Here is a 27,423-nt window from a genome sequence, read left to right as displayed (position 1 = left end):
ACACACTGCCAGATTCTCAAGTCAACATTTAGACTCTTGTCGGCAGGGTCAGGTCCTCTTCTTCATCTCTGGAAATGAGGCAGCAAAATTTAATGCACACACACTTAAGCTGAAAAGTTGTCAGATTTAGGTGCGACTTACTTCAAAAATCTTAACTTTCAGCTGCTACACAATAAAGCAGTAAATCAACAGTAAATCATATGGATTGTTCTAGTCATTAATACATAAAAACAATAAATATCTAAAAATGATTAAACAAACTGTGATGCTGTGTGAATACAAGACATTTTAGCAGGTCACACTTACTCTCTTTGAGTTGCGGTCCAGCATCAGCTGAATAGGATTGTCATTCGTACAAACACCCATCAAGATGTCTCCTGAGGAGTTAAAGTTGCTGAAGTCTTCAACCCTGTACAGGTTCTCCGGCCTACAGTCACGGGGAATAATATTTATCAAGTTAAGTCTGCTAAGGCACCTTTTAGAGACAAAGACATCTAATATAAACATAATATTATTACGTAAAACATCAGCGTAAAATTTCACATACAGAAAATTGCAGTTTGGAACCTGTAAAATAGTTCAATCTGATAATAAATAAAACATTACCTTCTTGTATAAAAGTTAGAGATGCAGCCTTTGAACTTCTTATTTCCAACGAACATTAGACCACCCGTGTCAGTCACTGATCTGGAGCCACTCTCTGCCTCCGCGAAATCATTGTCATCAATGTGCAACCCAACACTAAAAAAACAAAACAAATGAATACATGTATTTTTTATTAGATATGAGCCTGAACATTCACTGTTCTCCTCACATGCCAGCGTTTTTGGTGATAGTCAAGTAGTGCCACTCTCCATCCTTGTACTGGTAGTTAGATTTTAGTTCTTTGTTGTCGAATATCAAAATAACATGGCCATTTTCCAGTCCAAGGCTGATCCCATAAGCCTATGAAAAAAAAGAAAAAGGATGAGTTTAAAACAAGAAAATATTGCTTGCTTGCTCGCTTGCTTGCTTGCTTGATTGATTGATTGATTGAAAAAAGAATGGAAATAAGATAATAAAGACAAAAATACGCAGATATATCAAATCTACTTATACTAATGAGAAACTTATACTAATTCATAAATTCATTAGAAAATAAATAAAAGATAATAATGCTATCTTAATGATTTATAATTAAACATAAATAGACATATTTGGACTTATACACACAGTACTCACATCAAAGTGAGTCCATTAATTATAATGACTGATTAATGACTATAATGGCAGAAAAGGAGTGCGAAGAAGCAAATTTAAATAAATTAAATAATCCCACCCCTATTATGTTTCACTTAAGTTTTTTATCTTTTATATTTATAGTTACCCCAATCTGATTGTTAACATCTACCTAAAATTAGTAAAACCTTTTCATTCCGAGGGCAGATTATGCATGAAGTAAAAAACAGAGAAGGGTGACGTAAAAAAGTTATTTTTGGTTAAATTTCAATCTTTTTAAGATCATATTTGCTGCATTAGAAGAGGTTAGTGTGGGCACAGAAAGTAATGGTGATACCAAGTGTCTTTACATACACACATATATATATATATATACCAATATTAATAAGGTCTCACCTGCAACTTGTCCTGCAAAATGAGGCCCTCAGGCTCTTTACTCTTGAATCCAAGAGAGAGTGTGAGGTCTTTGTCCAGACTGAAGCCTGGGAGGTTACTTGAAAGCGAGCTCCCCAAGCTGAACTGGGCTTTACGTAGAATCTAAACAGCACAGATTTGAGCTCATTAGTCATCAAAGAAGGCCAATTTAACAGAAATGTACATACATTTAGAGCTATCTGGGTGCTGAAGTCGTACCAGGGATTCCACAGGACAGCCTTTACTGACTCCAACTTGTTCCTGAAGGACTTGGAAGTCCGAAAACACCTTCAAATTCTTTATGCACCCCAGGAAAGGCTGCATGGTGATGTTATTTCTTTAATCAGAAAAAAATATACATTAGTCATTCAAAATACGACACAAAATGTGCACAAATTAGGAGGAAATGTCATCACTACGTACTTTTCTCTCAACCCTTGTGGTATTCCACCAACGTAGAATTCTTGGAAGTCTGGGATGTTAAATTTGACTTCGGTTTTGAATGCAAGGCTACTGGTAACACGTATTTGAACCTCTATATTAGTCTTGACAATGATCTGTATATCAGTCCAGTCCGTCATCTGGAGAAAAGATAACAAAGCTGCAGTTCAGGAACTGTCTAAAAAAAATGTGCAGTTAAGCAATGTAAATTTTAAAGAAAAGTAAAAAAAAAAAGCTTTTTACCGGAGATACTCTTTTGTTGTCCGTCATGGCGTCCTCAAGCAGATTACTACGAATGAAAAGCACACCTCTCTCCATCGTCAAAGTGAAGTATTTATCCTTTGGCAAGAAAAAAGATAAGCAATCAAGCTCAAGCACAAATAACCCTTATTACTAAAGTACCTTTTTTTTAAAGTTCCCTACCTCTGTTCCAATGTAAAATAAGATACCGTTTTCAGAACGAGCACGGACGGACATGCTGATGACAAGAACTGTGGTAGATCTCAGGGTTAAGGCCACTTTGCCGTACCCGGTTCCTTCATAGTAGTCTGAATCCACTGGAGGCAGGTATCTGGAGGAAAAAATCAGACAGAAAAAAGTTTCAATTCCATTCAAATTCAAGATTTAATTAAAATAAATGTAAAATCACAGCTTGACTTTAAAAAAATGCTTTTATTATTTTATTTAATGCTAAATATTTACTGTCATTTTTCAAGGAAACGACGGGAAGGACAGGGATATGATAGTTTTAGTGATCTGCACACTGGTCATACCTCTTGCATGGAATCTCTGGGTTGATCCTCTCGGCTTTTTGGAAATTATAGAGACTTACAACTTTATCGTTAAATGAAATTAACTCAAGGCACCCCTGGTATTTGGGGAGGTTAAGAGAAGCAGGCGGCTGGAGAAAAAAAAAAAGAGACAAAAGTCGAAAAGCATTACTCTAAAAGTCCCCAGTTATTAGTAAGGGTCCTTTATTTATTTAAGCTGTTATTGCTTTGATTCTCACAGTGAAGTTGGCAGGGTAGCCTCCAACATAGAAGACGACATCACTGGGGCTGATGTTCAGGAGGTCCTTGTTCTGTGTTCCTTGAGAGCTGGTGCTAACAGGCTGACCAGGTGTGTTTGAGGTGACATCGCTTGTATAGATAATCTCTGCATCTTGGTAAACTCTAAATAACAACAAAGACACAAAAATGTCCTTCAAGGGGTTATCAACCAAATAATCTCCATTTGGGCTGAGAATTGAGCCATAAACTCGACCTGTGAAGATCCACTCTGTCAAACTTGGCCGGTTCGGATGCAGATCTGATGACGTAACTCGACTTCAACTCATATTCGACACTGTTGAGTTTGTACACGGTGTACAAAATGCTTTTCCTCAGAACCATACCTATGTAATTCTTGGAGGACTGCAACACAAAAGAGCTTGTTAGGAATTTGTTGAAAAAAAAAGAAAAAAATACTCAATGTCTCCGTCTTAATGGATTCACTCACGTCTCTTTTGCCAAGATACATCACAAACATGTCTTCATCTTTTACGGCCTGCCTTCGTCTGCGTTTGCCATCTCCCCTGCCCAGAGGCCTCTGCAGCTTCAGAGACAAGGATGTGTAGGCTTTCAGATCGTCCAGGTCTTTCGGTGGGCGCAATTCCACGTAACCGTCACCTTTAAAATTCATGGGGATTGTAATCTAAAGTGAGAACAACAAAGTTTGTCGTTAAGTTGGAGAAAAAAGGGGAGTGCATTGGTTATTTCGAGAGCTGAACTTCACCCTGTTCGCTGCGTCCCTGGCTTGCTCAATGAGCTCTTTGACATTCTTTATGCTGTCAGAAATGTTGTTTGTTGGTGGAAACTTTGCAGTCACGTTCTCCACCTCTGCTATCTTGTCGTTCAGAGATGGGATGATTTTTAACAGCTGATTCACTGTAGAAGAAAATAATTGAAAGACATGTCTGCAAAATTCATTTAAAGAGAACAGAATTCATTAGCCTTACCAGACTGATTCATATCTTTCAGTTCATTGCTTAGGTTAGAGTGTGAAGGAGAAATGTTGATCTTATTGATTTCATTTGAGATATTGTTGAGTTTTTCCATCGTTTTCTTGGTTGTTTCATTGACTGCAGCTGCCTTCCTTTTAGCCTCCTCAATCTTTTCTTTAATATCATCTGGTGAGAAAAAAACATGATCAAAAAATCCCCAAACAAACCTGTTGAAGAACGGACTTAAGTCATTCTTGTTTACCTCTCTTGGTGTCATTTAATTTAGTCTGTGCATCACGGAGGTCTTTCTCAAGAGCTTTCTTTTTCTTTTCAGCTTTCTTCAGCCGTTTATTCAAATCGGTGATGTTTTTGGCTGCATCTGTGACAAAAAAAAACCTTTAGTGCAAGGACTTTTGGTTGATTTTTACCCAAAAAATGTAACTGTGTTGCTGATTACCCTGTAGCTGTTTCTCATCATCTCGTGCACCCTTCAGTAAATCATTGCCAGTCTGTTTTAGATCTTTTGCTCTTTGTGTGAGACTTTGGTCTTGTACATTCTGAAAGAAAAGAAATCTGGTTAAAGAACTCATTCTTCAATGATTTTCGTTTTGTTTTTATATCTCGTGGCAAAAGACTTATGAATAAATAAAACATCAAGTGTGCCGCCTACCTTCAGGGCATTGTCTGCAGCCTCTTTGGCCTCATTAGCAGCTGCCTCTGCAGCATTAATGGCGTCTGTGATGTTCTGGTAAGCCTCAATAGAATCCCTGGCATCACGGACCTCAGATCGCCCACTTGCATTTTTCACAGCACTAGTATTCAAACAGCATCGTAAAAAGTGTTAGAAAGCAGCTAAATAACACAAGACTGTATGAAATAATGTGCTGCAGGCATACTTTTCGAGGTCTTTTGCTAGCTTGGCAAGGTTGTTTGCGTGTTCCTCTGCAGCTTCCACTATATCCTTCTGGGCTGCTGCATTTGTGATCTTCTTAACCTTTGTGGTCAAATCACTCTTTGCTCCATCCAGCTGTGCAGCAAGTGTTTCATATTCCTACAGAAGAGGAAAATATGTAAAATAAAGCAACAGGCGTCACACCGATTCTTATCAGGGTTTTAAACGTGTTCAGACCTGAGGAAAACATATATCTGGATCATTTCAAGCCAGAAAAAAGCAATCAGAGTTCAAAAACATTAAACAACAACAGTATGCCATTTTTACAGCTACAGGTGTGTTTAGAAGCTGTGAGTTGCCGGTAATCAATGACGTAGAGGGAAAAATGTATGAAGCTTACCATTTTACTGTCAGAGAGCTCTTTGATCAAATCCACTGTTTTCTGCAGTGAATCCTCAGCTGTGGCTATTTGGTTCTCAACAGTTTTACGCTGTTCTCTTAAGTCCTCAACCCGTTTCTGCAAAAAAACATACCAGTCATTTTAAAAGGAGAGCAACCGATCATTTGGATGTTGTAATGCAGGGAATTTTAGGACACAGTTTCCTACAGCAAACTCCTCAGGCAAGAAAGGATGTGATATATTTTCAAATAATGTTCCTTGCCAATAGATTGCAAAAATTATTGTTATAACTGATTTACATTTGACTTTTTACCTGCAAATCTTCCAGAGTCTGAGCACTGAGACCGTTATAGGAATTAGCCTTTTTCACCATTTCCGTCGCCTCCTTTAAAGCTTTGTCAAGGTCTCTCAGCTTGCTGTTGAAGATCTTCAGGAGGCTCCGGATCTTCTCTGCTGCAGCCTCGTTTTGGTCACTCTGCCTACTTATATTTGTCTTGATGTAGTCTAGCACTGAAGCATTGAAAAGACAAATCAGTCTTTTGTTATTACATTGCTGAACCCTTTCTCTGAACTACATTTAAATCAGAGAAGTCTGGATTTCTCACATTTCTGCGCTTCCTCTTTCTCCTTCTCTGCAGCCAGCTTCTGAGGGGTGAAGTTCCTTTCCTCCATATCCTTCACCATGCGCTGAGCTTTCTCCAGCACGCTCAACAGAGATTCACTGGGCAGGGAATCACCTCTGCCTTCTTCCTTCTTCATCTGGTTCAAAAGGTCTTCAAGCACACAAGATCAAATGTTCAGTCTATGAAACCTCAGGTTTACTTTTCAGCTTGACCCACTGTGAGGAAAATTGTGTTTTTGGTGTTTTTAACATATTCTTGTAGCCTTTTTCTTATGATGGAGGACATATATAAACAAAGTTAAGCTCAAAGTTGCATTTCAGAGTACTTCCTTATTCACAAAAACATGCTGTTTGAAAAAGATCGTATTTATGACATAGAAAATTCGCCCACAAGCTCCCTGCTCCACTCCATTCTGATTGTCTTTGTTTTCCTCATCCTGGCTCAAAATTGTACGGTTCGATAGCTCCAATATTGCTTGCCATTTTTGTTGCACCACCATTGGTTGGTTGGCGGGAGCTCACAGCTTACAGGTAGCTTACAGTTGGGAGTGTGAGCTCAGAGGTGAATTTCTAATGAACTCCTGCCGTTCTGCAGAAACTATGTCCCAGTTAACGACACTGTTTTTTTTTCTATTTTGGCTGAAAACGGCACAATCATAATTTAGAGAGCGCTGGGAATGCTTTTAAAACAGCTCAAAGGATGATAGGGGTGGGTCTTTAAATATAACAATCATTGAAGTTTGGTGTTGATTTTTACCTTGTATTTTCTTTAACATCTTCTGAATGTCTGATTCTAAATCTTTTGCCCTTTTGTGGGTTTTGTCAACATCATCCAGTGCCTTGTCAGCGTCCGCAGCCCTGATATCGTTTAGCTTTTTGAGGGAGCTGATGTCATCCGCGAGGCTGGTCGTGTCATCCTCCAGCTGGTTCACTTTATTCTTTTGAGCGTTAACTGTTGAGCTGAATTCCTTGACAAGAAGCTGCAAAAATCGCAGGAAGTCAAATAACATCCATCTTTATCGTTTAAGATTTAAGTGATAAATCAGATTGAACAAATGGTTACAAGTAACAGCATGCACTGAAACTCAGATTGACTGATAGTCATCAAAAAGAAAACACTCTTTGTCTGTATTTCAGTTTAGAATTGGTATCTAGTTTTTAGATCTGAAATATTTCTCATGTATCTGCAGCTTTCAGTGTAAAGTTATGGTACACTAACGCTTTACCTTGGTTTCTGTCACAGCTTTTTCAAGCTTATCAAGTCTTTCTCGAGACAAAGAACTGGCTGAGGCATTCTCCAGCTGAGCCCTGAGCCGTGCCAACTCATCGTCAAGCTTCTCCAGGTCGTGAAGTAAGGTCCAAACACAGCTGTCACACTCTGCAAACAGGAGGGCATCACAAAAAGCTCATATTTTGGACGTGTGACCCCATGAGGGACCTGTTTATTTTATTTTACCTTGGCACTGGTTGTCTATGTTTGTGTCTCCTGGCTCCAGAGTGTTTTTGCAGACTGAAAATATAAATATAACAGCATCAAACAAATCCAGCAAGACATTTTGATGCTTTTCTCTGTTTCAATAAGAGATTGCAGGCTAACCTCCGGTTCTTGGATCGCAGTTGTTTCCATTGCCATTGCAGTTGCATGGCTGACATCTCCCACCTGGGCTCATAGGGTCACCAAAATACCCAGAAGAACATCTGCAAGCGTCAAAAACCTTAGAAAAAGGGCCTGCATTCCACAACACAAAGGAGTCCACATGGACGCTTACCTCTCACAACGTTCTCCAGTGTAACCCGGTTTGCAAACACAGTTGATGTTTCCATTTACCTCTCTGCAGCCGACAGCAAAACTACACAATGACGGAAACAGAGTATAACACTTTTGTTATTTAAAAGAATATGCAAAAGTTTCTTAAAATTATCTAAAAAACAGAAATCTTTCTCATTATTTTCTCTTTCTGTTCACAAAAACACGTATTACACTGAAGACACTATGAAAACAATACTGTCAAATTGTGTATTTAACCGACTGCCAGCTAACCGTTCTGGCTTTTTTCAATATTTCATCTCACTCACTTGTTCCCGGATTCGCTGAATGGGCACGGGCACGCTCTGCATGTCCGCAACGCGGCGTTGCCATAGTAACCTTCCTTGCAGTGCTCACATCTGTCCCCAGCAGTGTTGTACCGACAGTTCTGAACATAAAAACAATGATGATAATAAAAATAATAACAAATTCATTGAAATTAAAGAAATATGTCAGAATAATTTAATTTCAATAATTTATTTAAAATAAAATAACTTTGTTCAACATTCTTTTATTACACTGACATTGTTTTAAATTTAAAACCAGAAAAACCTGATTGCATTGAAGCACAAGAATGACAGAGAAAGTTAAAATTGTGTCTGGACTTATTCACTAAAGTCGGGATTAGGAATGACTAAACTGAAGCTCACTGCTGGTTTATCCGGGCTAAGTCTCTCCAGATCTTAGGCTTGAGCAGATGTCTGTACACCTGCGGTTATGAAGCCACTACAAGACTTTAAGAGGAGGGTAAATCTCTTACCAGACACCTCCCTGTTTTGTCTTCACATTCGGAGGCCAGACCGTTGCACTGACAAGGCACACAGCGGCCCAGGAAGGATCCAATGGCATCTCTGTAGAAGCCAGCAGAACATTTCTGAAAAGACACAAGACATGAAAATATGTAATGAAACAATTATAATCATCTTGAGACGTTGACTTAATGCTAATGTAGAATGTTTTTATGAAAGGTGTGCATTATAAAGACTTTTACTCTTTTTTTTTATTTTATTTAAAAAAAATGTAGAGTTTAAACATGAAAGAGCCTCTGCTAAATCCAGTTAGTATTAAAGGTAAAAGATTATCAATAGCCTCTGTAGTGTAGCAGGTATAAAATTCTGGGGGGAAAGAATCCTCCACTGTAATTTAAAATTGTGTCTTTTAAATATAAGCAGAAAACCTGAGCAGGTCATTAACAATTAACAAAGCAGTGTGCCCTTTGACCTACAGATAAGAATCTCTGAAACAGTTTTAAAGCTGCAGGAACGTAATTTTTCTATTTAAGCAAGAAGCATCATTACAGCTACTTTACCTGAATCTGAGAACCGGCCTCATTCACACTAACTGAAGGGTACTGAACCTCCTGACCCTCTCCATGCAAGGAAGGGTAGAGCACCTGTTGGGCGCCACGGTCATTCACAGATGGATATTGGACTCGCTGAGATCCCTGGTCGTGAAGCGAAGGGTAATGTATCCTCTGAGCCCATTTGTCAAGGTGTCTGGTGTTGCGGTAGCGCTCTTCCTTACTAAACGGTCTGTGCGAAGCCCAAGAAAGTCCAATCAAAGTCCAATACATCAGGGCTTGTGTCAAACCCCCTCTGAGCCTGAATCTGTCCGTACGTAAATCGGACATTTTCAAAGTTTAGAGCGTCTGAAAATATCCTCCGCACTGGCTTCCCTCGGCTTTTTAAACACACAGGCGCTGACACAACGAAGACACACCCCACGTACCTGAGTCAGGTCTTGCACATTAGTTGGAGTGTGTGCAGGCACATGAGCACTCAAGCAAGTGTTTACATGCTTTCTGTTCTCCCACTGCTCCCATGACTGACCTCCACACACTAAAGTTAAACGTAAAAGTGAGAGCATGTGTATGCCTGCACTGGAATCAACTGTCCCAGCAGGAACAAGATAGATATTGAAGATAATGAGAATGTTCTTGCCCTCTTTTTCAAGCAGAAAGGGGGTGCTAACAAAGCTTATCCTTCAAATTCAATTCAATTTTATTTCTTTATAATGCTCCAATATTACAATAGTCGTCTCAATGGGCTTCATATCGGTAATAATAGTAAATAGAAAATAATAATACATGAGCAGCATAAACTCCTGGCTGTTTGGTTAAAGGAGAAGTCGTACATCCTCAGACGACCCAGACAAGACATACCTGACTCATGCTGCTCACACACAGACGCATCAGGGTGAGGCATTGGTGCTTCAAGAACTGCTGAAAGACTTGACTTTGAGTTATGTTCTGATGCCAAAGACCACACCCTGCATTTTAGGGTGAGGCTCCTTGTCACACAGCCTCTGGGCACGTAAAATCAAAAAACCTCAGACACAGAGTTATGCATGCATACTTGTTATGAAAAAAAAAGTACAACATGTAGAGAAGCTGCTCTAGCAAAACACCAAACGTCATTTTTATGTTTATAGATAACTCCTGTTTGACTGATGGTAATTCTTTTAATAAACATGTTTCCGTAGGAAAAATGCATGCATTGTAATTGATGCAAACACGCAGCCTCAATCAAACCTTTCCAGGCTACAAAAAAGAAATAATTTGCACAGCAACTATTTAAAAGCTGTTTTGTTTTGTTTATTGTGAACTGTAATCCGTGATTATAGAATATTATACCTGCATGACTGTGCCACATATCTCTGCCCGAGCAATCGCTTCCAATCCTCACACTCTCCAAATTGGGTGCTTTCCAGTGGATTCCATCCACAGCGCTTTAGCTAATGTTCCCTCTAGGGAAAAGGTGTGGTTCTTGGTTCAAACATGTCAGGACTTCCTAAAAAACTATGAGGAAGAGGCCCACCTTCTCATTTCAATCAATGAACAGCCCCACCCTGCTTGTTAGCATAGTGATTCTCAGAACTTCCTCCCATTTCGTCGCAACTTTCTAATTGTGTTCTCATATTTAGTCTCCGATTTATTTACAGGCAAATGAGATTATGGCCGTGACTTTTTGGGTTTAAATGTATACACTGCAAATACTGAATCTTAAGAAAGTAAAAATACCTTTGTTTTTTTTAATGTCTTATTATAAGAAATATAAGAAATTTTTCAAAAGCAAAATAATCTTAGTTTGAGAAGACATGTCCTAATGACTAGTCTTTTTCCTTTAAAATGCAAATTCTGGGTAGGACCAAATATTCTTACCCCTCTGGCAGATTATTTTTTGCTAATTTATAGAAAACTTTTCAAATTTCAAAAGATTTTGGTTTATTTCTGGGGGGGGTATTTTGCAGTGTATTATCAAAAAAGTGTTTTTTTATTAAAGTGCTTTTAAAATTAGATTGGATTCTATTTTAAATGGGGGAATTCAGAACTATTGAAAAGATTGTCTTCCCTCATAGATGACATGCATCATTCTGTGCTGCATTTTTTAAATTTATTTTTTTATTTTTTGCATTTTCATTTAGCCTCAGAAACATTTTCTTCTGCTTGCAGAGTTGTTTCATTTTTTAGGGGGTTATTTTGGATTTTTTTTCCCGTCTGAAACAAGAACAACCCCCTTCATGCCTGAATTTATTTTCAATCATATACAAAAATATTCTTCTTTTTTTTCCTTTCAAGGTGATGCTATATAAGTGGAGTCCTGGATTTGCGAATTGGTGACACACACCAAGAAGGAGGAAAAAGAATAGGAAGAGGCAGAAAGAGTTACAACCAAAGGAACATAAACATAACATGAAAAGACAGCTACTGCAGAAGATGCACAAGGTCCCCCTGCTTTTGGAGCAGTATTTTCCTAAAGGATAAGTTGCTTCATAAAGTAAATGTATTTTCTAGGTCGAACTAGAAAAAGTGAGCAGTGAAGAATCAGCTCTTATCCTTCTGAGAGGCAACTACCTCTGCTTCTAAGCCGTTGTTAATACTTTTGAAAGTATGAGTACAATCTTAGCTAAATATAATTGCATTAAACCTTGAATAAAAGGTCATTTCATTAATGTTAGTTGCCTGCATTTTATGGTTGGTGGTCAAAGTGCTGCAAATTGCTGCAATTGTAATTACCTTCTTTTAAAATGGACTGCATTAGACAAAGCTTCAAAAACAAAGGAGTCACATTGAGGAGCTAAATGAAGTCTCATTAAGCCTGTTTATTATCATGACTGCAAAGAATTTAAAGACCTGCTCTTATGACAAAAATGTGTTTGGGGTGTTTCTTAGATGTTCTTGTAGCATTTTTCTGATGGTGGAGGTCGTATATAAAGAAAATTACTGTAAAATTGCATTTCTGAGTAATTCTTCATTCAAACTGTTGGGAATCATGAGCGTGCATGGACAAAGGAGAAGTACCCACCTCACAAGAACCTCCAGAGTACTGAGGAGGGCAGAAGCAGTCCTCTACAGTATTTGCAGGACTTCCAGTTCCTGAGTTTGTGGCCTCCTCCAGGCCCACCTCCCCCAACGTCAGCCGCTGGCTCTGAGCAAAGTACAGGGCTCGGATTCTAAGCCCCACCAGACCTGCCAAGACCATCATGAGCTCCTCTCTGGACACAGGCCTGTTGGTGCCTGCATGGCGCCAGTTTCCCTGAAAATAAAACATTCTAGACATTAAAAAGAAGTGTGGAGGCAAATTCCTTTAGATGGAAGTTTCTGTAGACACAAAAAAAACACGAATACCTGATTCCTTTACCAATTTCTACCTAAATTGCATTTACTGTGTTTTTTTTACCCTTTTTTGTTTGAATTTTAACAATTATGCAGCATCTATAATCCAAAACCTTAAAAATGTATCATTTTTGGTGTTACAGAAATTGTTTTCTTTTACCTCCAAGAACTCGACTCTCCCCTGAAACAGTCGGTCTGGAAGTGGAATTTGAGAAGCCACATGGATCAGGTTCATATTCTGACCCTGCATTAAAAAAAAGGAAAATGATTAGAGGTGATATATTTCTGATAGCTGTGAGGTCAGAGTTAGAGGCCTTAGTCACAATTGCCCTTATAGGTGGATATGAGCTGTGTGAGGGCAAAAAAAGGGGCTAGTGTCGGGCTAATCAAGGTCATGCCCATAAATCAAAAATACTAATTTCTTTCTAGGTGCGGGCGACAGGTCGCAGCGAATGCTTAAAAAACATGGATGGGTAAGTAAGGGGGACGTAGGAGAGATGCAGGCACGTCAAATGGGTTTTTAATTTTTTTTCAAACCCTCTGCACTGTGCAAGGGGCCCGTTAGTGCTTTTCATTCTAACTGTTAGAAATTATACCAGTGTAGTTTCTGTGCACACCCTTCGGGCGTCCTACGGGCACTTACGTATCACTTACACATCCCGTGCGTGGAGTAAGGGCAACATACGACAGTCTCACGCATCTGTCATAAGTGTGTGCCACATTATTCGTAGAAATACTTCATGATACACTTACCACATGCACGACAATGGTACGATCCATTTTCATGACGTCCCTTAACCCAACCCAGACCCTTCTTTTCTTAAAAATAAAATGATGTGTACTGCACCACAAACCAAGAGGAACGTCACACTGATGTCACCATGGGTTTTTCCCCGTTAAGATGCAGGCGCGCTCCTCTCTACAACCCTCCACAAGCCCGGACAGCCCAAAATCACACAGCACCCGTACGGGTCAATCCCCCCTGGGGTTGATGTGACTAAGCCTCTAAACATACAAAAACCACGTACAGTCAGCACAACATCAGGCCGTCTGTCAATTAAAGCCATCCCTTCCTTTGGTATCCCAAATGATTTGGACTGGTAGGTGAGGAAACCCCCATAAGAAAAAACCTAAGACAAGGCAGAAGAAAAAACAAACTCATGTTAAGACATTTAAACGATGCTCTTATAGATTATAACAAAACTGAGTTTTTCATTTATATATCAACAGTTAGTTAAGTTTAGTTGAAGGTGAACAAAAGGTGTGAAAAGAATTGTCAATAATGACTATTTTAACATTGTTTAGTGTTAGATTTACTGTCTATAAACACTGTAATGAATTATTGATGCATTTCCGTGGTCATGCTGTGTCACTGACTCACTCTGTTGCCGAGGTAGGGCCGTGGTGCCACCCAGTATAAGGACTGAACTGTTGGGGGGAGCTCCTGGACGTCCGCCACCACTGTGTTGCTGGCTGTGTTCAGAGCAGAGGAAACCTCTTCGATGGCGGGGCTTTCCAAACGCCAGTCTCTCATTTCCACAAACTAGTAGGGACATAAAAATGCGTCAGTTAGTCTCCTCTACAATCCCTCTTGTTGTATTACTTACTTTAGGAAAAGAATCACACCAAACTGACCTGTGTGGCATGAAAATGCAAACAAAAATAATGGGTCTGTCTCCAGTAATAACATTGGTATCTACGACTTCATTAATCACACACAAAAAGCTCTGTGAGGCACACAACACAGAGGCATCCACAGGCATGCAGGGGCATGAAAAGCACACACCTTTCCTCTGCGTTTATTGGAGCTCTGACACCGGTCGGAGGCTCCAAAGCAGAAGCAGCTGGTGCAACCTTGAGGGTTGGAGGGGTCAAAATAAAAGGATCCTTCTCGACAAACATCACACCTGACGCCAGCGACATTTCTCTGCAGAAAGAATCCAAACAGGAAGAGAAAATAGCGTAAAAGCAGCAGGAAGCAGGATTTGAAATCTTCAGTCGGTGGACTGAACTCACCTTGCAGAGACACTCTCCTGTGTCAGGGTGACACACGTTAGACGTGACTCCATCTTTATGGCAGTCACAAGGCAGACAGTTGGGGAAACGATAATACCCCGCAGCGCAGCGGTCACACTGTCGGCCTCCGACATAAGGTTTGCAGCTAAAAACAGATGAACCATGCATTTTATGTATCTGGTGGTCTTTTAATTATTCTTATGACATTTTTAGAGAAAAAATAAAAAAAACCTGTAATGTTTACTGCAGAGGCAGTAGTTCATTAGACGTTCACCTCTGAGTTGTGGGCGGGACTGTTGGCACAGAGCAACCCCACCCCCCTTCCCTGTTTTCATGCTCTCCTGCTGGCTTACAGCCCCTCACATCCCCAACCTAACGATACCGGTGCAACAAAAATGGTGAGCAATAATGGAGCTATCCAGTCATACTTTTTTGAACCCTCAGACGAGGAAAACCAAGACGTACATGAATTTATTTGTCTGGCCTGTCTAGCTTATGTTCTACGTCACAAATAAGCTCTATTTCGACTGCGTTTTTTTCATCTGCTCCTGTTTCACCACGATATGAATAAAGAAATACTTAAAAAGGTAATTTTGAGCTTAATCTTCTTTATATATGTTCTTCATCTTGAGAAAAATGCCACAAGCACACGTTAAAAACGCCAGAAAACATTATTTTCATTAAATCTTTGGAGTGGTTGTATATTATGAACTCGATCTGCTGCAATCATGTTTAATGATAATTTGGATCGAATTTCATTGTTGAGTTATTTTTTTGAAATACTACTCACTTTAATCAATAAGAACACAGAAAATTAAATGTAGAGACTAAAATGTGTTCGATTCCCAGTTTGACATTTTTGTTTTCAGACTTAGATATCATCACATAATTATTTACGGTACACAGAATTTTTTTTTTTGTTTGTTTTTTTGGAAAAATACATAAGTAAATCATGAAAAAAATACCAAGGACAATTGAGAGCCTCTATCTTACAGGCTTTGAAACTGTAAATGATTGTGGAAGAGAAAAATACCATATTTTCTAAACGCTTTACAGGTTTTTGTCTTTCTTTAATGATGTTTGTACGTACCTACACTGCCCAGAGACCCGGTCACAATGAGGCCCAGCATTTGTGCTGATCCCAGTGGGCGAGCAGGCACAGTTCTCGCAGCCCAGCAAAGGGTGGTAGCTGAAAGTCAGGTTTTGGCACACGTCACAGGCTGGTCTGACTGTCTGAGGAGGGCAGATGCAGCGTCCCGTCACTTCGTCACACAGTCGGCGGCCACATTCACAAGCTGTTTTCCAAAGCAGACTCTGTATTAGTTCTGGGACCGGTGTGAATTTAATCTGAAGATAAGTTTAAAGAATTATTCAATTTTTGAGATGATTGAAAATGTAAATAACAATACATTTTTTTCTTTGTTTTCTTTAAAAAGTAACTCCCATTTGCTCTTTTTTTCAGGATTTAATATAGACTCACGTCTGCAGTATGGAAATCCATAGTATCCTGTGGCACATTTTGTGCACTGTCGTCCAATAATGTGCGGCCTGCAGGGACACTGTCCACCAACTGGACTGCAATCAGACCCAGTAGAACCGGACTTGTTGCAGTCACAAGGCAGAGCTCCGTCATTGTAAGCTGCAACCAGAGAGTGGACTGCAGCTTTGCAAAAGATGGAAGACCCTCTGGGCCTAAAAATACAAAGGGAAACATGAATAAATGAGATTCTTACCCTTGGAGAAAGGGGATAAAATTTAACTTCTTTATTAATTTATATTTTAGTTATTGTTTTCCCTTTTTTCGCTGCTGTGAATTGCTTGAATTGCTGTACCCAAAAGGAACAAACAGAAGGATTTATCAAATGAACTTTTAACTGTTTTTGGCCTCTCCAGTTGAAGATATAGATGAAGTTTTTCTCTACAGCCACTAGAGGACACTATTTTCAAAATTATCTGAGGGACTGAAAGTCTGCATGTATGATACACTTTCCTTTCAACTTGTGTTTAGTTTGTACTTTGCAGTGAATACTTACTCAATAAGGAAGCCTTCTCCAGGACACAGCTGTTTGAATTGCTCAGATTTGTCCAGTGGTTTCTCTTTAAGGAGATCTGGTGTGTAAATGCTATCAGGAACCAACAAAATGTAATCCTAAACAAGAAACGAGCCATGATACAATATAAAAACACACATTCTGACAAGATCTGATCTTTTTAGCATTTTAATAAAACCCAAAGGTCCAAAGGTGCAGTCTGTTGAAAAGCCGATTGTGTTTCCCCCAGGGCCTTAAAACTCCTGGAATTTAGGTATTGCTTAAAGCTGCCAGGTAGAATATAATCTTTCCATTGTTGGCGAGAATATGGTATAACATGGATTGGAGGACCGCAGCAAGCCAAGTTCTCAACTTAAAGACCCACTCTCATCTTCTTTGGAGCTATTTTAAAAGCGTTTCCAGTGTTTGTTTGTTTTTTTCCTGATTGTGGCATTTTTAGCCAAAATGAAAAAACCTGTGTCGTTCTCAAGGACATAGTTTCTGCAGAGCAGCGGTAGTTCATTAGAAATTTGCATCTGAGTTGTGGGGTGGTACAGAGTTTAGAGCAGGGAGCTCTAAGCTCTTTTCCTACTGCATTTTTTCGTCTATTCACAACAATTTGAATAAAGAAAAACTTAGAAATGTTATTTTAAGTGTCATTTTCTTTATATTTGTCCTCCATCATCAGAAAAAGGCAACATTTTAGTGACACTAAAAACATGATTTTCATCAGACTGGGCCTTTCAACAACTCAAAACAAAAAACCGTCAGATTTTGCAAATATGCATAATCCTAATTTTTATTTGACACATGATGTTAGAGTTGCCTCTCACCAGAATTAGAGTCTTCTTTGGCGGGGTGATTACAGTGATGGTGGGCCGCGGCCACGATTTCTTGTCAAAGTCAAGAGATATGCGTGCATCAGCAATAACAACATCCCTGCAGCCTGAGACTGCTGGGCAGAAGGATGCCGTTATCAAACCTAAATGTGTGTAAAGACATGATTAGAGTTAGAAAAGGGGGTTCAAAACAACGTATGCAGTAATCAAGCTCTTTTACAGTACTGGGTGCAGAGATTTGAATCTTCCTGATTCACCATGGGGCCAGAGATCTAATCTCATTTTAGAGAACAATGTGGGATAATGTAGAAAGTGGAGTTGTTACTCTCTTAAAAAGATTTTTCGATCAGATTACGGCTTTCTTTCACACGCTTACCTTTCCATTCCCGCCCTGCATCTATTCGAACTTCCACTGGGAAGGAGATGTGTTCTGGCTGATGATAGTGGATCACAACAACGTATCTGCCTGGGAGGGGCACTGATGGAGCGAAACTGATCTCTGTCTGTAAAAAAAAAATGGTGTCGATGATGGTGACAACTAGATCCTCCCAACAAAAAGCTAAACTCAGAGATTATTCGGCAGGTGAAGGAGGATGCAGATACCTGAGGGAATTTAAGCAGAACACCACCGCTGTGAGGATCTTGGACAGAAAACAAGCCAGACTGTCGTCTCTGCTTACGATCTTCACGTTTTTCTCTCTGAACAGCATCTGCGAGCGTGGACAGCGGCTGACCGTCGTGGGCTGCATACAGAATCAATGCTGAGGGGGGCTTCTCAAAAGCTCGCAGAATACAATGTCGACTGCAAAAAAAACACAATGTGTTAAGGAAATGTTTAACAACAGAAAAAATCCAAAGTCATTCAAAAGGTTATCACATGTGTGCAGAACTGTTTTGTTCCATTAAAAAGTAAAATTCTGTTTTTGTGTTGTCTATATCTCTGCTTATAGTCTAAGTTGAACTATACTCTCAAACAGGGAACCGTCTGTCCTTTAAGACTTTCCCAGCTGCTTTCTTAAGGTCATTATGACCATTAAGACTCCAGACAAAAATACCCAAACAATGATAATATGTTATGGGTTTACTCTTTAAATTGTCTCAAAGTTCAATTGAGTGCAATGTACCCTCATACATGAACACAACAAGCTTTACTTCATATGAATTTGTTATTTTCCATCAAGAACTATCAAACTTCTTTGCACATAAAGATGCAGCCATAACACTGATGTTTAAGATGCTTATTTAGCTTAAAACGAGTTTAACTTCACATAAGTGACACGTATGAGTATTCCCTGCTGGAGAACATGTGTGCATCTCTGTTGGGGGTGTATTCCAGCATTTTGCATGAATTCAATTGAAGCTTGCACAGGTGTTTTTGTGCATTAAGTTCTCATTTTGAGTGACACCATTGATTAGTTAAATGCATATTTTCTGAATGAAATGCAACCTTTTGCCATCACGCAAATGCAATGGGAATAAATCCTTTATTGGAACTAAATTAGGTTATTAAAAATATTTTGCTCAAACTCAAATAAAGGCTGTAAGATATATCAAAATAAAATATTTCATATACTATCCTATTCAGATATTCTTTCTGAAATTTGAGGAAAAATGAAATCTGCACGTGTTTTTGTTTAAGCTCTGCAACACATTGGATGTGTAGATATCAGCAGCAAACATTAAGATGGTACTCTGCCCTAACAAGGGATTTCACAGAGACACACCTCTAAGGCTCCACGATATGAGGAAAACTCGCTATATGCGATATTGGTGATTAATATTGCGATAACGATAAATTTGCGTTATATTGTGCAGGCCTAAACACCAGTCAGTTAAAATAAACATGTGTCAATACTCCAAAGAAAATAACTATCAAGGTCTGTGCCGTATAATGTAAACAGTCAAATGGGGCATAAATTTTGAATTTTCCAAGTACATTGATTTAGATAAAGCCACAAACTGTCAAGTTATGTCCAAACAGTTTGTGTTTATGGTGCTCATCAACTTTATTAATAGAGTCTCATTCGAGCTGAATTGAGTTCTTGCTTGAGCATGCAAATGGTATTAAGTTTATCAAATCCTGGTCTGACATAAGTGGTCTCCTCTTCAGTACGAAAATTCAATCTAATCACCAGCAGACCTCTTTACGCCAGATTTTTTAATTCCTAATATGTCCTGACACGTTAAAACCTTAGACCTAAGAGGCTGTCAGGAATCATTTTCCTGTGACTGCACATCCAGGAGGGGTGACGGTTTCTTATGCAGTGCTGCCTGAGGTGTCAAAGATTATGAGCATCCAAAAAGTCCACAAATCCCCTAAATCTTTAGACACTAAAAAAAACACATTTCTTTAGAATAAATCATTGAAAAGTTGGTTTTTGAGTTTCTTCCTTTAAAGTCCAACTTCCTGAAAAAAGTTGGGCTTTCAGTCTTCCCTTATTCTTTAACAGCCCTGTCTCCAATTGCCCATCTCTATTTTTTTTTAGATTTATTTTTATTTAAAAGTGCCCCAATTTTCACAAAATATAGGATCTTTAACCCTTGTGCTATCCTAGGCACTTTAACATTGGGAGTTGGGTCATCTAGACCCACTAGACAGTGCACTGAACCTTTTTTCTTCAATGATTTGTGATCTTCACTGGGGTCCATGGATTACATGAAATCCTTCCACCTTTATCCACCTTTGTCATGGTAGGGAGAACACGTCAATGTAAGGGTGGGGTCATCTAAGATAGCACAAGGGGGTAATGAAAACAAAATCTTCGTACTCACCTATCTTCAGTGAAGCGTCCATGAGTGGAGACACAAAGTTCCTTTGGCTTGATGTACTCAGTGGAGAACTCCTCTGCAGGTACTGCATATAATTTATACTACACACACATACAGATGAAGTTTAGTTCACATTGATTTTACTGTTCACTATTTACAGCAGATGTTTAAACAGAAACTGATTTTTTCAATAAAGATCATTTCTGCACCAGCAGGAATGATGTAGTGGACGTCTGCAGAAGAATCTCTGTCCTGTGAACCAGTTCCAGTCTTGCCACTTGGTTTTTGCTGTCCACTGCCGCACTCCGGCACAAAGTGCTGCAAACATTTAGAATGAAAACCTTTGAAAAAACATAAACTTCTAAGTTTTCTCTTCATTTTCACAAACTACAAAGATCAGTAAATCCCCGGATTAGTATGACAAGACTAACCTGAAGGCACACGTATAAATATTCACTCTCGCCACGATCGGACCGCCAGGCAGATCACTTATGAGAATGTTGACGGTTTGGATGGTTTCCACCTCGCTGGCATATTCCAGAACAAGGACATATGATCCTGGGTGAGGAACTCGCAGAATGAGTTCCAGCAGAGACTACAAGACACAAAGAGTGCCCCTTATAATCAGGCCTTTCTAGAAGCAAGAATTTCAGATATTCATTTCAAACTCATCTACCTGTCTGCCATTGAGGACCGCCATTTCAGGGTGATCTGAGGTGGGACGATGAACACGAGCTTGCCTCCTCTTCCTCCGTCCTCTCCGGGTAGTAAGTCTTCCCTGAGTCCCTAACACAGAGCTGAAGGCATCCATGGCTATGTGCTTGTATAGTAAACAGCTACAAAGCACACACACACAAACAAAAAAGTCAGGATAAAAACGCAAAAAGTAAGTGACGGTGACTAGAAGAGAAAGCTTTACTTTGCTGTTGTGTCTGCGGTGGGAAGGTAAGAGCAGGGTTGGGTGATCTTTGCTTGCAGCAGAGATGCCTCATAATATTCCCGGGGCAGAAGCACGAGATAGTCCTGGAAATGCAAAAGGTCACACTTTTTCATAAAAAACACAAACTTGTGCACATAGAATTAAAGACTCACTCCAATGACCTTTTAATCTGTTTTTAAATCGTTCCCGCTGGTTTTTTAATTATGATTACCGCTATGTTGCTTTTAGCCAAAACATCGTTTCTGTAGAGCGGAAGTAGTTCAATCGAAATTTGCCTCTGAGTTGTGGGCTGGACCAATGGCGCAGAGCAAAACCCCATACCCTCTTTTTGCACGCTCTCCAGCTAGCTTACACCCCCAAACTAACATTACCGGTGCAACAAAACTAACATTACCGGTGCAACAAAAATGACGAGCAATATTAGAGCTGTCCAGCCGTTCCAGTTTTAAGCCAGATGCCAGCTCGGACGAGAAAAACAAAAAAGCTCATGGATTTATTTGTCTGCAAGAGGATGGATGCATCAGAGCAGAGCAGGGAGCTTGTGGCTCACCCAGTGTATTTTCTACATCACAAATAGAATCTTATTCAAACTGCATTTCTTTTTTTTGTCTGCTTCTGATTCAAAACTGTTAAATAAATAAAGAAATACTCAGAAATGCAATTAAAAGCTTTTATTTTCTTGATAAATGTCCTCTATCATCACAAAATGCCACAAGAACATGTTAAAAACAAGGTTTTTTTAAAACTTACCAAGAGAACACCCTCGGCCTTTATGTGAATAATCCAATTCCCAGGATTCAGTGCAAAGGGCTCAGCAAAACCTTCTCCAGGGACCGTTAGGAAAGACGGAGAGGAGCTTGGAGGAAATACTATTTCCTTCATTTGATCTGTCCCTGCAGAGCCACAAGAGCAGATGATTGTAATGTCAGACATTTGCATGAAGACCAAGTCAGTGTGAAGATCTGTCATCTACCAATGTAGGGATGAATATTCCTGAATGATGGGTTAGATCAGACAGCTCGATGACGAAGTGACCATCAGAGGCAGCCTCACCTGAAATGCCTCTGCTATGTGTAGCCTTGATGCTACCAGACACACTGATGCTGCTGGGGTTAATGAACTGCAGAACCACTCGGAATAAGTTCTGCCTTCCATCTTTGGGATCAACATGCACTGTTACTCTGACTTCACTCTGCAGGGGATGAAAGTTACAAACCGACTGACTGCTATGGTACAAGCTGGAGTAGACAATGACAACATGATGTTAAAACGGGAAAATTACCAGGTGAGCATGAAACTGAAAAGGGAAGGGGGGTGTTAATTTCTTGAAAGCAACCAGGGTGAAGAAAGGGAAATACGGCAGAAGCAGAGCAGACCCGTCACTTACAGTCACAGTGAGCATGAAAGTCAGCTTGGTCCACCACCAAGATCCATGCTCTCACTCGTGCTCGCCCCTTGCTTTGGGGGGTGGAGTAACGCATTACAATATGGAAAGGTCCAGCAAAGCCAAGGCTAAGCATTAGGATCACCTCTGGCTGAAGACAGAGAGTGTTAGTTCTAAGAGAGCTGGTGTCCACATTCCCATTTCAGCAGCAAAGTCACAGGAGGCCGTGTGCTGTGAGGAGATTTTATTGTAAAAAGCACGAGATTCAAGCTGGCATCAGAACGGGCTAAGAAAGAAAACCACAGGGCAGCTGCAAGTGATTTGCACAATACATTTTTGGAACATTTACAGTAAAACAAAGGTAAATAGACAAACCTGCGCTGGAGACATGATAGCATAACCCCTCCAGCTGAAATCTGGGAATTCTTTAGGGTCATAACCAAAGCGTACTGGCCTGGCATTGGGCGTCGTGCCATCCTCTATCTCAAACTTCAGCTGGTGCAAAGTAGGGAAGTAAAAGCTGGGTGCTGGTCTGAGCAGGAAAGAAGATTTAATTCAATGATCGCACACTGTTATTTAATCTAAGTAAATATAAGAGTTTCTTACTCTGAGCATGTACGGCCAATTATATTCGCCCGACACTGACATTGTCCTGAAATCTGATCACACCCCATGCCGATGGCACCGCCTACATCACACTGACAAGCTATGACAGTAAGAAGGAGGAAATGAATATCAAGTTTAAACATTTATCTGTGTTCTTCGTTCAAGAAGCCCCATTGATGAGCAAAATGTCACAAACAGACTTCAGTCCAGATGCTGGATTGTGTTTAAACAAAAAGCCAAAAACTTAACTATAATGCTGGCAAATTTTAACCACTCTTATAAAACCCTTTTTTTAAATGTGCCATATATTATACATGTATTCAAAACTTTAGCAAGCTTTATTTAGATTTTATAACAATGAAATGCCCCACCTGAGCTGGATTATTTAATGAGGGGGGGGGAAACAAAATCTGATTTTAAAGGTTTAAAGAAAGAAAAATAATAAAAACCCAAATAAATTACTTTTACTTTTAGTTAAAAAAATACAAATAAAAAGGGACAGGGCAGTGAAATTAGTCCAAAAAACAACAAAAAGACTAAATGTAATTGATGAAGAAATTTAAAAAGAAGAAAAAAATAACATCAGTGTTTGCATTTAAAAAAAAAAATGGTCTTCTGTAACGAATTAGCCAAGCCTTTCCAGTTTTCAATTAAAAAATAAAGATGTTTTTTAGTATTTAAAAAGTGTAACTATTTACATGTTTAAATTACTTATTTTACAATCAATTGTCTAAAATCCAACTAGATTTTGATATTCTGTTATTAATATTACTATCATAATGGCTAAAAATCAAGAATTTGTCAAATTTAAGAGGAATTATTTCAGGTTTTGTGCTGACAGGTTTATTACATATTGGTTGGTGCTTGTGAAACATATAAAGCTGGTATTTAACCACCACTACCGCCTATTTGTGCAGGTCTAACACAGTCACAGAATTTATGAGCTTCCACTAAAACCCTGAGCAGCTGTCGGATGACAGACTGTTTTCATAGTTGATGTACATGGACGACAGGACTGCTTTCCAGGTCAACGTTTGAAGTCCATAGGATGAAATTTCCTGTTCACTACTCTTTTCATGTCCTGTTAGATTTCCCTGTCTTCCTTGGCAAAAAATCATCCTTATTCTTTCTGTTCTGCTTTGCTTCCTGCCAATGTTCACACCTGCGTTTACAGATACTGTGCCACAGCTGCATCTTGTCATCAGTGCATTTGCAGCCCAGTGTTTTCTTTGTTCCATGTCAGATCCTCGCTGATGTTTCATTCACAAGGTTTTTCCTCCTATATGCATCATTTCTCAGTGCCTGGTCACAGCTCGGTTTAGCCAAACAGTGAATTTCACCTGTCACTTTTACATGACCTTCGTTTATCTGCACTTTTATAGTATTTGAAGCCTTTTTTTAGTATTTGAAGCCATAATTTTTTGAGGATTCTGTAGCAGAAAAACTTGTTTTTAGACTGGTTCAGTGGGTGATTCAGATATCTTATTGACATTGTGCAGGCGTTGCAATGAGAAGTTTCACGCATTTATTTTTCTCCTAACTAAGGCACAATGCTTGATGTCTCTTAAAGTCTAAAAAAGAAAAGCAATTTTTGCCATTTTTCCAGCATTTTGTTTAATTAGCATATTTATTGTATATCAAATAAAAACCTCTTACTTTCACATCCAAAATAATCTTTCTTCTGCATCAGGAAGTATCCTTCCTTGCAGGAGTCACAGGCATGGCCGCACACATGAGGCTTGCAATGGCACTGCCCGCTTTTCTGCTCAAACACAGAAAGAGCAATGTTACAAACGGGCTGACAAAACAAGAATAATAATAATAAAATTTCAAAAAAGTGCAGTGATTCCCAGCGATGAGTAAAATCAACAAGAATGCAAACGGAAAATACCTGTTCACATTCCCCAACACCGCTCAGCGTCCCTTTCAGATCGCAATGACACTCTGGTATGAGAAAAACACATCGAGGGGTTATAGAAACGTAACACGGGATCTGCAGTGAATAGACTCTGATTACAGGGGTTCTGCACATCAAAGACAAAAAGGGTCCTGTAGCCACAGCTTAGTACACACTCAAAAGAGGAAAAAAAATCTCTGTATGTCTGGCCACACTAGCCCAGAGGCATTCTTGACATATTAAAAGCGCTTGTTCCCCCTCTTCTGTACTCAGTAAGCGTGGCAGCGATAACATTCTTGCTTTAGAAGACGACTGTAACATAACATTGTTACCCGGGGAAAGCCTGGAGTCCTATCCCAAGCCTTTTTATTCTCATATTAATGTTTTCAGATGAATAGGATAAAGGACAAAGAAGAAGGGTGCTGTTTTGAAGATGCACGCAGTTCTTATTATTATTGTGGAGTCAGGGAATGAAATGTCACACTTGAAGTTTGGGCTGAGTAACGCGTTGTTCTTCAGTTTTCCCTGAGGGACAAGAAAGCAGATCTGGCCCCGCTGACAGGGATTTGTTGACATATTCTCAGAGTAAATGGAGCCAAGAATAATTTTGGTACTTCTCCAGAGCATTTCAGGCAACTTTACATTTAGAAGAGAAAAAGGAAGAGCGAATAAAATCAGTTTGTTTATTTTAAATCTTTTTATTTATGATCTTATATCTTATAGTTTTAGATAATAAACAGAGAACATAGAACTTTTTTGTTTTTTCTCACACAAGTTGGTGCGATGAGCTTCATCCAGTCTGGGACTCGTCACGATACTGCCTAACTATGTAGCCACAGGGGCGGGGCCACGTCTGGGTCCCCCCTGTGCCGTATTCCCAGCCCGGATAAAACACGGGGTTGTGTCATTCTCTACCACGCCACCTGTGCGACTTAGTGAAAGCTGATTGGCTGTGGCATACGCCGAAAGTTAAAAAAACAACCTAACACTACTAGGTTGTTTGATGTCATTTTCTCTTTCTTAGTAAATCTTCTCCTTCTTTTTCCAGACACCGTTTTTGTATTTCATGGAAGTAGCTATTATAGTCATTTTATGAATTCTTGGCATTGCATTATATTTTATTATATCCCTAACCTTTAGTAATTTGAATTTATAAAATGCTGGTGTGTTCATATGAACCCACTTTGTGAATTATTCTAATGGCTTGGTTTGTAGCATGTGTAGTGGCTGTGGTGTGATTTTGTTGACGTTTCCTCATACCTCAATACCATAGTTGTGGTAGGGCAGTACTACTACACACTATACATAATATTATAATCAAGAAAATAATTAACTTTGCTTAGTATCCTTGTACTTCTTGATATTTAACAACATCAAAAACATAAATGATAATAATAATTTGTCTATTTCAGAAATGAGTTTGTGTTTTTGTCCTTTCCAGTATTTTTAATCTTTATATTGCTTTCTTCAGCACTTGGGTTTGCACTAAATTGTGTTTGGTTTGCACTCTTGTAAGTTTTTTACTGATTCCTGCTCACTAACCTGTGCATCCATGAGGGTTGTCCGTTGCCAGGTTCCAGTACAGCTGTTTACACCTGTCACAAAGAGGTCCCTCTACGTTTGGAAGGCAGCGGCAGGAGCCCTGTAACAGCAGACAATGACCATCAGATAAATCAGATTCTAGCAAGACTGTAGACCTAATGAAATTATTAGAATCACCTCATCGAGATATTCTTGCTTCCTCTTTAAAGACCCAGCAAGTGTTTTTTATTTCTTTTTTAATTACCTTCACGTTTCACAGGAAAAGCACGTTCTTGTTTCAGTTAAATAAGTTGGCCAAAGTTCAGCTGCATTATCAGCAAGGCTGTTAGCTCATGTGAATCCTCACCCATATTGAGTGTTAACTATTTTTATAACTAAGGCCACAAAAGGGCTGAGCGAGCTGTAGCCAAGGCAACGGGAGAGTTAAGTTCATCTACCATTTGGGGATCCGAGATTTCTGTTCCTGCTATGTTGCATCCACGGATGGCTTCTGGTAAATGAAATAAAACAGGAAACAAAGACAAATAATACTTATATTATTAAATAAAACCTAAAAAAATTATTGACAAGTGCTACAGAAATCCACTTTATCAGCTTTAACTTTAGTGTCCAGCAGATCTGTCCACCAATCTCACCTGAGCACTGAGGGAAACTCAGTCCAGAGGCACACTGGTCACACTGCTGACCCACCACACCTGGGAGACAGAGGCACTGACCCGATGTGGGGTTACAAATGGTGTCGTATGAGCCCTTTTGTGAACACTGGCAGGCTGGAGACAGAAATGAGTTAAGTTGATGAAACCTAAAATGAAAAACCACGACAGGATCTTTTCTTTTAGGGTGACTAGGAATGTGATTTATTTGACCCTTGTGCTATCTTAGATGACCCCACCGTTACATTGACGTGTTCTCATTACCATGACAAAGGTGGATAAAGGTGGGAAGATTTCATGTAATCCATGGACACCAGTGAGGTTCACAAATCATTGAAGAAAAAGGGTTCAGCGCAC

At 39.4% G+C, this 27,423-nt stretch overlaps 1 protein-coding gene across 1 annotated transcript in view; it reads right to left on the bottom strand.

Moving 5' to 3' along the window:
• lama3 (laminin subunit alpha 3) overlaps positions 1 to 27,423 on the bottom strand; it is a 59,059-nt gene that overhangs the window by 5,833 nt on the left and 25,803 nt on the right. The window contains exons 15-69 of the mRNA XM_023964954.1: positions 27,049 to 27,183; positions 26,851 to 26,903; positions 26,414 to 26,513; positions 24,866 to 24,918; positions 24,631 to 24,736; positions 22,975 to 23,074; positions 22,744 to 22,900; positions 22,038 to 22,176; positions 21,735 to 21,877; positions 20,964 to 21,067; positions 20,721 to 20,880; positions 20,476 to 20,639; positions 20,254 to 20,362; positions 20,048 to 20,145; positions 17,879 to 18,077; positions 17,652 to 17,778; positions 17,270 to 17,418; positions 16,440 to 16,555; positions 15,887 to 16,098; positions 15,497 to 15,701; positions 14,407 to 14,551; positions 14,177 to 14,317; positions 13,772 to 13,933; positions 13,419 to 13,520; positions 12,551 to 12,634; positions 12,080 to 12,310; positions 9,085 to 9,405; positions 8,536 to 8,649; positions 8,045 to 8,163; positions 7,738 to 7,818; positions 7,566 to 7,666; positions 7,425 to 7,478; positions 7,195 to 7,346; positions 6,726 to 6,948; positions 5,952 to 6,119; positions 5,660 to 5,856; positions 5,347 to 5,463; positions 4,951 to 5,105; positions 4,725 to 4,866; positions 4,512 to 4,611; positions 4,317 to 4,433; positions 4,070 to 4,240; positions 3,847 to 3,998; positions 3,571 to 3,765; positions 3,337 to 3,485; positions 3,083 to 3,245; positions 2,847 to 2,974; positions 2,497 to 2,644; positions 2,317 to 2,412; positions 2,056 to 2,213; positions 1,852 to 1,969; positions 1,615 to 1,755; positions 815 to 945; positions 607 to 741; positions 307 to 427 (exon numbers count right to left, since the gene is read on the bottom strand). Of these exons, the coding sequence (XP_023820722.1) occupies positions 307 to 427; positions 607 to 741; positions 815 to 945; positions 1,615 to 1,755; positions 1,852 to 1,969; positions 2,056 to 2,213; positions 2,317 to 2,412; positions 2,497 to 2,644; positions 2,847 to 2,974; positions 3,083 to 3,245; positions 3,337 to 3,485; positions 3,571 to 3,765; positions 3,847 to 3,998; positions 4,070 to 4,240; positions 4,317 to 4,433; positions 4,512 to 4,611; positions 4,725 to 4,866; positions 4,951 to 5,105; positions 5,347 to 5,463; positions 5,660 to 5,856; positions 5,952 to 6,119; positions 6,726 to 6,948; positions 7,195 to 7,346; positions 7,425 to 7,478; positions 7,566 to 7,666; positions 7,738 to 7,818; positions 8,045 to 8,163; positions 8,536 to 8,649; positions 9,085 to 9,405; positions 12,080 to 12,310; positions 12,551 to 12,634; positions 13,419 to 13,520; positions 13,772 to 13,933; positions 14,177 to 14,317; positions 14,407 to 14,551; positions 15,497 to 15,701; positions 15,887 to 16,098; positions 16,440 to 16,555; positions 17,270 to 17,418; positions 17,652 to 17,778; positions 17,879 to 18,077; positions 20,048 to 20,145; positions 20,254 to 20,362; positions 20,476 to 20,639; positions 20,721 to 20,880; positions 20,964 to 21,067; positions 21,735 to 21,877; positions 22,038 to 22,176; positions 22,744 to 22,900; positions 22,975 to 23,074; positions 24,631 to 24,736; positions 24,866 to 24,918; positions 26,414 to 26,513; positions 26,851 to 26,903; positions 27,049 to 27,183 (7,661 nt within the window). The remainder of the gene's footprint in view (positions 1 to 306; positions 428 to 606; positions 742 to 814; positions 946 to 1,614; positions 1,756 to 1,851; positions 1,970 to 2,055; positions 2,214 to 2,316; positions 2,413 to 2,496; positions 2,645 to 2,846; positions 2,975 to 3,082; positions 3,246 to 3,336; positions 3,486 to 3,570; positions 3,766 to 3,846; positions 3,999 to 4,069; positions 4,241 to 4,316; positions 4,434 to 4,511; positions 4,612 to 4,724; positions 4,867 to 4,950; positions 5,106 to 5,346; positions 5,464 to 5,659; positions 5,857 to 5,951; positions 6,120 to 6,725; positions 6,949 to 7,194; positions 7,347 to 7,424; positions 7,479 to 7,565; positions 7,667 to 7,737; positions 7,819 to 8,044; positions 8,164 to 8,535; positions 8,650 to 9,084; positions 9,406 to 12,079; positions 12,311 to 12,550; positions 12,635 to 13,418; positions 13,521 to 13,771; positions 13,934 to 14,176; positions 14,318 to 14,406; positions 14,552 to 15,496; positions 15,702 to 15,886; positions 16,099 to 16,439; positions 16,556 to 17,269; positions 17,419 to 17,651; positions 17,779 to 17,878; positions 18,078 to 20,047; positions 20,146 to 20,253; positions 20,363 to 20,475; positions 20,640 to 20,720; positions 20,881 to 20,963; positions 21,068 to 21,734; positions 21,878 to 22,037; positions 22,177 to 22,743; positions 22,901 to 22,974; positions 23,075 to 24,630; positions 24,737 to 24,865; positions 24,919 to 26,413; positions 26,514 to 26,850; positions 26,904 to 27,048; positions 27,184 to 27,423) is intronic.

Source organism: Oryzias latipes, chromosome 17, assembly GCF_002234675.1.
Source record: "Oryzias latipes chromosome 17, ASM223467v1".
Classification (NCBI taxonomy): domain Eukaryota; kingdom Metazoa; phylum Chordata; class Actinopteri; order Beloniformes; family Adrianichthyidae; genus Oryzias; species Oryzias latipes.
The sequence above is the reverse complement of the archived record's forward strand: the minus strand, read 5'-3'. Positions and strand labels throughout refer to the sequence as shown.